General features: G+C 40.0%; 1 protein-coding gene across 5 annotated transcripts in view; it reads right to left on the bottom strand.

Moving 5' to 3' along the window:
- The window catches only part of BABAM2 (BRISC and BRCA1 A complex member 2), a 306338-nt gene that overhangs the window by 228103 nt on the left and 65595 nt on the right, over nt 1-12640 (bottom strand). For all 5 annotated transcript variants that reach the window (XM_048843434.2, XM_048843431.2, XM_048843432.2 and 2 more), the window contains exon 4: nt 8400-8494. In XM_048843434.2, coding sequence (XP_048699391.1) covers nt 8400-8494 — 95 coding nt within the window. The remainder of the gene's footprint in view (nt 1-8399; nt 8495-12640) is intronic.

The following is a 12640-nucleotide window of genomic DNA, read 5'->3' as shown; positions in this document are numbered from 1 at the left end:
CCAAACAACCATGAATCTGCCCACGTATCATGATGTACAGAACATGAAAAACAGAAGATAATGCTATTCTCAAACAATGCACCAATGACTCAAAAAAACAGAAGTGTACTAACTGGACTAATCCTACCTTTTCTGATAAGCTAATTGTAAACTCACTAGATTAGCATTTAAATCAAATTGCTCCTGTCTTTAAATGCCTACCAAAAGTGAATGCACTCCTGACACCATTAAACCGATATGCTGTCATTGGAAAAAGGCAGGCTTTCATTTTTTCCTTTAAGTAAAAATGTTCGCATTGAGATAATTACACCAAAGAATATTGGTTTAAAATATAGAAGTGTTCTGAAACTTAGCAAAAAGATACCCAGCTACTATATCTGAGGATACTAAATTCTTAAATGGTCAGAGCAAAAATTAGGTAATTTACATACAAAGATATAGTGCATCATTGGAATCATATTTACATAGACACAAAAGTGCTAAACCAAAGCCAGAGCTCCTCAACTCCACAAACTTGAAAAATAAAATGGATTTAGTCAAGTAAAGCTGATTTAGTAGATTTAACATAGCCTCATTGCAAACGCTCTATCAAACATGCAGAAGTTAAGATTCTAATAAAGTTCTTCTTTTTGGCCTTGAAATATATACAGTAATCATTTCTCCAACCATTGAAATGCAGCCACCTTTAAGATATAGGACAACACATTACAGAAAGGAGAGGAAAATTCTGCCATTGAGACAAAATCTGCTATTACAATAAGGATTGTGGAATCTTTAATGACCACAAAGAGAAGATACAAAGCTTAAAAAGTCAAGGTTCCATGAAAGATCTTCATAAAGTAAACAACACATCACTCAGTTAGTGTGTCTCAGTAGACTAAATGGCTGAACTGAGTCTACTGGGCTTCAAATCTCTACCAAATATTGGCAGTTAGTTAAGATATCAAAAATCAATCCTAGTCAAATTCAAATGGTAACTTTCACCATAATGCTGTTGTCTACGTCCCACCAATCAAAGCATACTTCAAAATATTGGAAAGCCAAGGTTAACATTTCACCTATGCACTTCAATTATTGACTTGCTCACACTAACAAATAACAAGGCTAACATAAACAATTCTTGTTACTCAAACCGGCATCAAAGTAATGAGGTCCAAATTAATTTAATCTACACACACAAATTACTAATCTGGTTTTGTGCCAACTGAATTTTTATCTGAATACAGTGAAACATGGTGGGGGGGATGTTTGTTGTTATTGTTTGTTAAATACTTGTCCAGTACTTCCCATTCAAAATGAATAAACACCGAAGAGAGGAAGAACTTTATTATTTACAACCTGGGAAGCAGTCTTTTTATATTATAAATATATAAACACAAATATGAAATGTAAGTCTATACGTTAATGACAGGTTTCAGAGTAACAGCCGTGTTAGTCTGTATTCGCAAAAAGAAAAGGAGTACTTGTGGCACCTTAGAGACTAACCAATTTATTTGAGCATAAGCTTTCGTGAGCTACAGCTCACTTCATCGGATGCATACTGTGGAAAGTACAGAAGATATTTTTATACACACAAACCATGAAAAAATGGGTGTTTACCACTACAAAAGTTTCTCTCCCCCCACCCCACTCTTCTGCTGGTAATATCTTATCTAAAGTGATCACTCTCCTTACAATGTGTATGATAATCAAGTTGGACCATTTCCAGCACAAATCCAGGTTTTCTCCCCACCCACCCCACAAACCCACTCTCCTGTTGGTAATAGCTTATCTAAAGTGATCAGTCTCCTTACAATGTGTATGATAATCAAGGTGGCCATTTCCAGCACAAATCCAGGGTTTAACAAGAACATCTGAGGGGAGGAGGGGGTAGGAAAAAACAAGGGGAAATAGGTTACCTTGCATAATGACTTAGCCACTCCCAGTCTCTATTCAAGCCTAAGTTAATAGTATCCAATTTGCAAATGAATTCCAATTCAACAGTTTCTCGCTGGAGTCTGGTTTTGAAGTTTTTCTGTTGTAATATCGCAACTTTCATGTCTGTAATCGCGTGACCAGAGAGATTGAAGTGTTCTCCGACTGGTTTATGAATGTTATAATTCTTGACATCTGATTTGTGTCCATTTATTCTTTTACGTAGAGACTGTCCAGTTTGACCAATGTACATGGTAGAGGGGCATTGCTGGCACATGATGGTATATATCACATTGGTGGATGTGCAGGTGAACGAGCCTCTGATAGCGTGGCTGATGTTATTAGGCCCTGTGATGGTGTCCCCTGAATAGATATGTGGGCACAGTTGGCAACGGGCTTTGTTGCAAGGATAGGTTCCTGGGTTAGTGGTTCTGTTGTGTGGTATGTGGTTGCTGGTGAGTATTTGCTTCAGGTTGGGGGGCTGTCTGTAGGCAAGGACTGGCCTGTCTCCCAAGATTTGTGAGACTGTTGGGTCATCCTTCAGGATAGGTTGTAGATCCTTTATAATAATATTATAATAATATAATAATAATAATAATCCTTAATAACCAGACTCCAGCGAGAAACTGTTGAATTGGAATTCATTTGCAAATTGGATACTATTAACTTAGGCTTGAATAGAGACTGGGAGTGGCTAAGTCATTATGCAAGGTAACCCATTTCCTCTTGTTTTTTCCTCCTCCTCCCCCCCACCCCGACGTTCTTGTTAAACCCTGGATTTGTGCTGGAGATGGCCCACCTTGATTATCATACACATTGTAAGGAGAGTGATCACTTTAGATAAGCTATTACCAACAGGAGAGTGGGTTTGGGGAGGGGGGTGGGGAGAAAACCTGGATTTGTGCTGGAAATGGCCCAACTTGATTATCATACACATTGTAAGGAGAGTGATCTCTTTAGATAAGCTATTACCAGCAGGAGAGTGGGGTGGGGGGAGAGAAAACCTTTTGTAGTGGTAAACACCCATTTTTTCATGGTTTGTGTGTATAAAAAGATTTTCTGTACTTTCCACAGTATGCATCCGATCAAGTAAGCTGTAGTTCACGAAAGCTTATGCCCAAATAAATTGGTTAGTCTCTAAGGTACCACAAGTACTCCTTTTCTATATGTTAAGATTTTTTTTAGAAATGAAAATAAAACCATACGAATGTTCATTTCCAATAATACTTTGAACTTCTAAACCACCTTCCAACCAATGATTTTAAAGGATTTTTACAAATTTGCATTAATATGCAGCAGTTACAAAACAATCTAAAATAAAGGTTTTGGGGAGAGGAGGCTGTCCAGTCCCTGCTGCACTCCAGCCGTAGGAATTATGATACCTACAGACAGATTTCACAATGCATCACAGAAAGGGGCCATGATCGGGACACACTGCAGTGCAGGGTTAAAGTGAAGGAGCTGCAGAATGCCTACCACAAGGCATGGAAGGCAAACCACCACTCCGGTGCTCCACCCACAAGCTGCCAGTTCTACAAAGAGCTGAATGCAATACTCGGTGGCAACCCTACCTCCACTGCGAAGGCCACTGTGGATACTTTGGTGGCTCGCGTGCCAGTCGATAGCAGACTGAGCTAGGAGGAGGAAATCTTGGACGAGGATGTGGAAGAGAAGGGGGACCCAGAGGCAGAAGATGACTCGAAGGCCAGAGATGCATGCAGCCAGGAGCTCTTCTCTATCCCGGAGGAGGCTAGCCAGTCACAGCTGTCTGATGTTGGCGAAGCGCAAACAGGAGAGGAGGCCCCTGATAAGTCGATGTGATTTTGGGAATCGCTGAAATGAGTTGTTGGGGGCAGGAGAGTTGCAGAAAGCAGGCTTGTGTCTGGATGCACGTACCACCACATGCCTACTCTGAGTAGTGGAACAGGGTGTTGATTGACTCCCTCCATTCGCGGGAATCTGCCGCAGAGAACTCCAGAAAACTCTCATGGAGATACTGGGCAATCTGCTGCTGCAGGTTCTTTGGCAGAGCTGTTTTGTTTCTTGCCCCACTTTCCCGCACCACTCTGCCGTCACGAGGGGTGTGGGGGGAGGAAGCATGACCTTTGCTGCACATAGGAGAGCCACATAAGGGCCAGGGCGGAAGCTGTAGTCCTGGAGAAGACCCTCCCTTGATTCCCTGCTCACCCTCAGCAGCGAGATATCTCCCATAATGAACACAGCTTGTGGAAAATGTGAGGACAGAAATAATTATAAGGCCTCCTTTACTGTGCTGGCTCTCCCCAAGAGCCACATGCCCAGTGTACAGTAGGGTCCAGGAACACAGATTTCCCCTGCAATTACTCACCATTTTGCGGGTCTTGCAGCTCATGTGTCCTTGCCTGGGGTCAGCCAGTTAGTGACAGGTATGTGAATACTGGCTACATTTTAAATCACTGAATCAGTGTTCTGTGTGTTGCAAACAATACTGCTTCTGTAAAAGTTTGCATTTTGGCTTCACAGATATGACCTTGGGAGCCCAGCCTCCCTCTTTGTTATCACTGGCTGAACGGCTGTGCAGAATTAGAAAGCGGTCATGAAGAACTAAGGAGGACTTGCTGAATGAGGTCATGGTGCACTGTGCAGCAGAAAAACAGGAACTGAAGGACAGCAAGAAGAGGGACCAAAAGGAAAACATGGCACAACAGAATGAAGCCATGGAGCGGCTCTTAAACATTATGGAGTGCCAAGCAGACATGCTTCATACTCGCACTGCAAACTGAGGAACTCCGCACCCACCCTCATCTGCAGCCGCTCGCAAAACTCTTTCCCTTGCTCCTCCCAGACACCACCAATACACTCTTATCAACCTCCTGGCTCCAGTCTGTATCTGTGGCATTCTACTCTTCCCCTGTCGCAGTCCAGCACTGCGGACTCCCACTACCCACTGCACTCAATACCCATGCCTCTGCAGTTTAGCCTGCTGAAGTACAGTACCCGCTGCATTGTTCTCCAGAGGAGAAGGTTGGATGTGATCTCTGGACATACACAAATCTTTAACTGTCCCGGGACCCCACTCCTCCTGGGACCTTCCCTTCCCCCATCCCACTCAGTGCTGATGTGTTTTTTTGTTTGTCTCTCCCCTCCTGTTGTTGGATTTTACTAAAAGAATTGTGTTACTTTGAAAGCAATCTTTATTCTATTAATTGAAAGCAAACAGAGCCCTGCAAAGCAACAGGCAGTTTTTTTAAACCTTCACAGTGCATCATCTTCACCAATCACAATCACCTCCTAGCATTACAAGCACTGCATTCCTGAGCATAGCAACAAATATCAGTGGCTTTCAGCTTCAAAATGCTGCCTCAAGGCATCCCTGATCCTTATAGCCCCACGCTGCGCCCCCTAATAGCCCTGGTCTCTGGCTGTTCAAATTCAGCCTCCAGGCGCTGAGCCTCAGTGGTCCAGCCCTGAGTGAAACTTTCACCCTTCCCTTCACAAATATTATGGAGTGTACAGCACGCGGCTATAAGCATAGGAATATTGTCATCGGCCAGGTCCAGCCTACCATATAGGCAGCGCCAGTGGGCCTTTAAATGGCCAAAAGCACACTCAACAGTCATTCTGCACTTGCTCAGTATGTTGTTGAACCACTCCTTGATGTTGTCAAGGTGCCTTGTGTATGGTTTCAAAAGCCACGGCATGAACGGGTAGGCAGGATTTCCCAGGATCACAATGGGCATTTCGACTTCCCAGACGGTGATCCTCTAGTCGGGGAAGATAGTCTCGCTTGCAGCTTCCTGAAAAGGCCAGTGTTCCGAAAGATGCCTCCGTCATGCACCTTTCCAGACCAGGCTGTGTTAATGTCCATGAAATGCCCACAGTGATCCACAAGTGCTGGAGAACCATAGAGAAATATCCCTTCCAATCAATGTACTCAGTGGCTAGGTAGTCTGGTGCCAGTATTGGAATGTGTGTGCCATCTAGCACCCCTCCACAGTTAGGGAAGCAAAGCCATCTACAATGTCACGCATGATGCCCATAGTCATGGTCTTCCAGAGCAGGATGCGATGAATGGCCCTGAACACTTCCATCAACACGAGTCCAACCATCGACTTTCCCACTCCAAACTGGTTAGCGACCAGATGGTAGCAGTCCAGAGTAGCCAGGTTCTACAGTGTAGAAGCTTTGCGGTCAGCTCAGAAAGAAGGTTCCATGTGTAGGAAGTGACATGGAAGAAAGCAAAGGGGTGATTGTGGGAGAAGGGGACAAACAGCCATTGAGGTTGGCATCTCTGGGGAGAAATGGGGATGGTGAGCTACATGATAAAAGACAAAGTTGGATAAGTAAAGAAGGGACGAGTTAAGAAAGAGGCGGCATTGGACAGATTAAATGACTAGGTTGACATGACCAGGAACTCTTTTTTAACATTAAAGATAAGGTGATATACCATACTTTGTCAAAATTTATCACACAAAACTTATTTAGCAATGAATTTTATATAAATATTTCTTCTGCAAGATGCCCAGAATTCCCTTGAAGTGTTTCACACCTCATTTGCTGCAAGTATCTCTTTGCTATAAAAAAAAAAAAGTGTGTTACTCTTTACTTTGTATGTCATGTATGTATGTGACGGAGACACAAACCTCTAAGTGATGTTGCTATAAGCACCACTGAGAAGCTTGGAATAGAGTGAAACAAGAACTAAACAGAGAAAGGGGTAAAAATTAGGAGAATTTAAGAAATTAATTAAAGATTATGAAAATACATTTTAGACTCTACTTATTATAATGCATATTCTTCTTTATATTTGATTTAACTTCCCAGTAGCCCACAATTAATAAAATCCAGTTAGTACTGGATTACTGCATCCTGCTTGAGAACAGAAATAATGTGAATATTAAGAAGATAGCCCTAAAAAGCCCAAGCACATATAAAGGCCATAATAAAATAAAATTCCTGAAGTGATTTAAGGGTACAAAACAACTTAGATCCATTTAAAGAAAGCACTCAGCTTTTCTATGTGGTAGACAATCATTTTTGCCTCGGAAAGAAAAAAGCTATCTCTTTTAAATCATGTTTTACCTTTTATTTTTCAGCGTTTTAAAAGCAACAATAATAAAGAAATTGGTGTTTTCAGTTTTATGAACAACAGTTTTAAATTAACAGTCCATTTGCCAAGTCACAGAAACATTCCAACTATCGAGAAATCTAAGTTAGACATCCCAAAATGTAACAAATAGATACTCCCTGCTAGCAAATGAGCTAGTCAGATAAATTAAAATAATTGGTTAGCCACTCTGCAGCCTCAGAACAAGAGACAAAATATATCCAGTATCCAAATGACATCTTTCAAATTTCAGACACACAGAATTAGGTACAGAACTTCCAAAGCGCTTGGCTAGCTGAAAAACCCATCTTAGTATTTCCAGTAGAATTTTTGTTAACACGCTGATGACTAATGGATCAATATGGAATGTATCTATGACTAATGGATTCCTTAGTATGATGTATCATTCATAAGAGTATAGAACTAGAAACACAACAGAAGTCAGCAAGCTAAAAAATATTTAGCAAAAACTGAAAATTTAATTTGAGCTTTAAAACACTACAACAGAAGTGAGAAGAACTGCTGATGTTAGCCACTGATCAGGAATAAGACTGGAACTCTATGCAACAGGCATATTTGTCTGACAAGGGAGGCACACTAACGTGACTACTATATCAGAGTTAGAAGTATCACAAGTACCCAACCAAAGTTCAGTTCTAGGTACAAGGCTTTGTTATTAAAGACTAATTTTTAATACTCAGTAATATTTCGTGTTTATGGTACTTGGCTATGGTATGTATTTTCTTCTTCTACACTAGCAACACTGTGCAACGAAGTATTATCCACCTAATGTGCTCATTTTATTATCTCCCCTCCCCAAAGCATGCTTCTGTCTTTACTGCAGCACATTTCATTACCAGTATAAAGTTTTCAGAGTCTTGCCTGACACAATGGTGCCACAATACACTCCCACTTGTTTCCCACCCTTTCTGGTATTAATACAGACGAATGCCAAAGCCCAACCCAGTTATACCTCATTCTCTGCCATGAAATAAACTCTGCCAAAGTCCAAATGATGTTCCAAGGGCAAGGCAAAGGTTAACCCCTTTGCTGAAAGAAGCAAATCTTTGAAAATTATCAGGTGCTAAATAGAAGTAACTGATTTTTTAAAAAGCAACTTTTTTTTGTACAGGGTTATGTCCTGCAGAACATTCTAAATGATTAGATATGGGGAATATGATGTCTTATTTTAATTAAAACATTTTGAAATGAATGATTTAGTTGACTCCATAATTATGGTTTTAAAGTGGAGAAAGTGTCTACATACCCACATGACAGTGAAATAAAAGATTTTTTTAAAAATCTGCATTGTTAGCAAATTCCTATTATTGAGCCATTCTCAAAAGCCAAGTCTCTCTCCAGCACATAATGATCACAAAAGCACTGCAGCTGTACTCACATGCAAGGCAGAGGGATCTGGCAGGAATTCAGCATCCTCTCCAAAGATAAAATCTGGTGGCAGCTCTGGGTAGTGGGCATTGAAAATTATATCCCCTGAAATAAAAATAAATGAAAAGCACTGTTTATTTCCACTTCATATCCCCAAACTTCTAAGTACTGCAGAGGAAAAATTCAGTAAGTCCATTTTCAATTAACAGACATCGTATGCAAAACACAACTATCAGATGTACTGGATGATAAAGTTAATTCTTGAAGGCACTGAATCTTCCTGTGGAAGAACAGAAAACATGGAATAAATTATTGCTTTGTTTCTCACTGCTTATCCCACAAGGGGACACCTTGAAGCACTGATATAGTTAGAAAAGCAACCATATAAAAATAGCACCTTCTTGAAAGCAGCACATCTGGGATATTAAGCAATTCAAAATTAATACCCAGCATGCCTATTTTATGTATTTTTGTGAGTCATATCTGTTTACTAAGGAAAACCTGTTGTTTTGCTATTGATTTTATATGGAAGGCACTCAGGTACTATGGTGATGGGTGGCAGTATAAAACCCTAAGGTAGACATACAGAAAGCCAAGTTTTCAATGCAGTGAATATTGGGAGAGGAAACAAGAAACAATACTGCCTCGAGAATTATCACAAAACTGTTAGGTAAGTACCATTTGCAGAATCTCTATTACTGAATGACATAAGAGACAGAACACAGGTTAATTGTTGTACCTAGGTTTTCGGTGCGGACAGCTGTGGAGAAAAAAAATCATCACTGGAGTTGTAAACTGACTACATATTATTCAAATATCAGGGAAATAAAATATGAACTCCTAGGTATCCTTTTTATAGCACTTTCTACATTTAGTAACCTATTTCAAAAAGAAAGCTTTTCATTTTGTCTACATGGCACAAAACACACTCATTACACATGAACAGAGAACTACAAAATAAACATTTTAAAATGCATTAAATAATCCTGATTTACCGACAGGTTTTGGGCATTCTGTTAAATGACAACAACAGCCCCATTCATTAGGCTATTTTAATGCTGGTTTTGATACGAAAAAAATCTTTATACAGTAGAAGTCGCTTAACAGACACACAGGCCTCTCAAACTTCATTTAAGCAGCAATCTTGATTAAGGTGAGTTAGTAAACTCTGTGGGGATTAAGGTAGGTACGGAGCTTCTAAGTTTGGTAGAAGTCTCTGTGGACCTTACCAACTGGATTGACTGAGACACAGACTGTCATCAAATCTGTATTAAACAAATAGTGCCATGGATTTGGAATGGTCCTATCATCCTATTACGGAGTGGTTTTTCCCAGCAAACAATATTTGGGAGAGGATGTAATAGATCAACTGGAGTCATCCCAACTAACCACATCCTGACTGAGTGGAACAGAATATAATGGAAATACTAAAGATCTGGGCTATATGTTATTTTTAATGTGTATTAATGCCATCTGAAATTAAATAAGAATATTAATTAGGCCACAATCTCTGACATTGAGTTCTCACCTTACACATCACAAAATATGTAACAAAACTACTTAGCAAGATTATGACTGCTTACAATAGGTTAACAAATTCTAGTTTGTACTATACAAACTTAAATGTCAAATAAAATTCAGAGTTTACATAGATCAATATGTGATTGTTATCATGTAAACTTTCAGAGAACTACACTCAGCTAAACACGAAGAACTGGCTTCGAAAGAAACTGCATTTAGTACTTCTTCCCTGCTTCTCCACTCTCCGTTTGAAGATACATAATAGGCAGTAGCTCCACAAGCAAAATAGATTTTCGGGGCAGCAGGCATTAAAAGAAAGAAGCCAACAGCTAAAACCTATTTTTATGTACTATTACCTGTGTAAAACCCATACAACACAGTAAAACTGAAGACAGGAAAGTAGTATATAAAATTCTGTCCACACAGAGACAAAACCTCTAGGTGGTTTTCAGCTTTCAACAAATTGTGTATTAATTTAGTGCTGATGAAAAATACTGGATAAACAGCCCCGCAACCTGATATCCTCTATTCATTCATGGGACAGGTAGAGAATGGGAAATGCTGACAATCTGTAACAGCTAAAGTTCTGCAAATATGTCTCAACGTTCATTGAAAGGCATCACCTCCAGAAGCTGTGTGGTCCAGTGGATAGGGTGATTAAGAGACCCAGGTTCTATTCCTAGTTCTGATGCTGGCCTGTTGGATGACCTTGGTCAAATCACCTACATTCTCTCTGCTTCACTTTCCCTCATTCGTAAAATGGGGATAATGACACTAACCTCCTTTGTAAAGCACTTTGAGTTCTACAGACAAAAATGATATGTAAGTGCTAGATATTATTATTATTATAGAGATGAGGAGGGCAGCTCAGTCATGATGGGCTTCAGTCCTAGGTCTCCCTGCCAACTAGTGTGCAACTTATGTTGTTTTTTATTAATGTGAATGTGTGCCCACTGGAAACTGAAGTGGAAACCATCAAACTCATTTCATGTAAGTCACCAAACCACCATCACATGGACACAAATTTCGTTCACACCATTCCTAGGGATTTGAAACAGTAACCTAAAGCTGAAAGTTTCTGTAGTCTATGATCAGCCACCTGACCCACCCAATCAATCCACTAAGAATTTCTACATGCATTTTTCTGTTCAATGGAGTTTCAAAACATAACAATGATCTATAATCTATGTTGCATTGGACCCGTCATCAGCATGGACCCATGTCCCCTGGAATGGTGGTTGAAGCATGAATCTTTAGCACATCTGGCACGTAAATATCTTGCGTCGCCGGCTTCAACAGTGCCATGTGAACACCTGTTCTCACTTTCAGGTGACACTGTAAACAAGAAGCAGGCAGCATTATCTCCTGCAAATTGTAACCAAACTTGTTTGTCTGAGTGACTGGCTCCACAAGAAGTAGGACTGAGTGGACTTGCAGGCTCTAAAATTCTCTAAAAGAGATTGTACCACTGTACTTGTATTAGGTGAATTGAGAAATACTATTTCTTTTGTTTTTTACGGGGCAAATATTTGTAATCAAAAATAAATATAAAGTGAGCACTGTACACTTGGTATTCTGTGTTGTAATTGAAATCAATGTATTTGAAAATGTAGAAAACATCCAAAAATATTTAAATAAATGGTATTCTCTTATTGTTTAACAGTGCGATTAATACGCACGAATAATCACGATTAAATTTTTTAATTGCTTGACAGGCCTAGTTTTGATTTCATAAGAGCAGCATTTTCTGAAAGGCATCTGTTCAGTCTGAAAATTTTCGACCTCTAAAAATATGAAAACATAATAGATATTACAATCCAACCTGAATATTAACTGTATATGTAGTAAATGTTTAAATCATTTATAATATCTTTTTTAATTGAGAAGCACGGAACCCAGGGATCACCACCCAAGGGTTTTACTCCCAGTTCTCCAATTCATTGCCTATATAAGTCTGTGCAAGTTAATTTAGTTACGCCTTCCCTCCCCCTCTCCCCCCGCATCTATAAAGTAAGGAAACTTAATTACCTCACAAGGGAGGCTGAAGATGAAAGCTCTGATCCTGCAATGAGCTCCACAAGTGAATCCCTGCAACTGTGCTGAGCACCATTTAAGTCAGTGGGATTTAATGCAGGTGCAGGGATCTGTCCATGCACAGCCCATTGCAGGATCGGAATCTGAACTTTTAACATCTGTAAAGCACTTTTAGGTTCTTGGAAGAAGAGCTTGTAGGTTCAGATGAATCAACCCTACTAATATCTGTGTAATATTGTCCTTATTTTACAGATGGTGAAACTGAGGCATAGAAAGTTGTATGACATCCCCACCCCCAAAGGTCACACAGCAAATCAATGGCAGAGCCAGCACAGAACACTAATTGCCTCTCAGTCTTCTGCTATAGCTACTCGATAAGGATCCTCTGAAATGCAACCCTTTTGAGTTTAGATGTTACCCAAATACTATTTGAATAAGATGGAGTTTTAAAATATACAAACGCTATGGTAAGAGGTAGTAGGTTTGCAGTTTGACACTGCTGCTCAGGTTGCCCTGTCAGGCACCGATGTGTTTACCTATCATTTGTGACCATAGAGGTCCCTGTTGGTGACAGCATTTAATACAGTTTAGACTATTGCAATACTCTTTTCTACAGTTTTCTGGTGTCTTCAATTAACAAAAGGCTATTTTTAGGACTGTCCTTAACACCAGACAGCACAAGCACATTACCCTATG

Source organism: Caretta caretta, chromosome 3 (genome assembly GCF_965140235.1).
Source record: "Caretta caretta isolate rCarCar2 chromosome 3, rCarCar1.hap1, whole genome shotgun sequence".
NCBI classification, from domain to species: Eukaryota; Metazoa; Chordata; order Testudines; family Cheloniidae; genus Caretta; species Caretta caretta.
The sequence above is the reverse complement of the archived record's forward strand: the minus strand, read 5'-3'. Positions and strand labels throughout refer to the sequence as shown.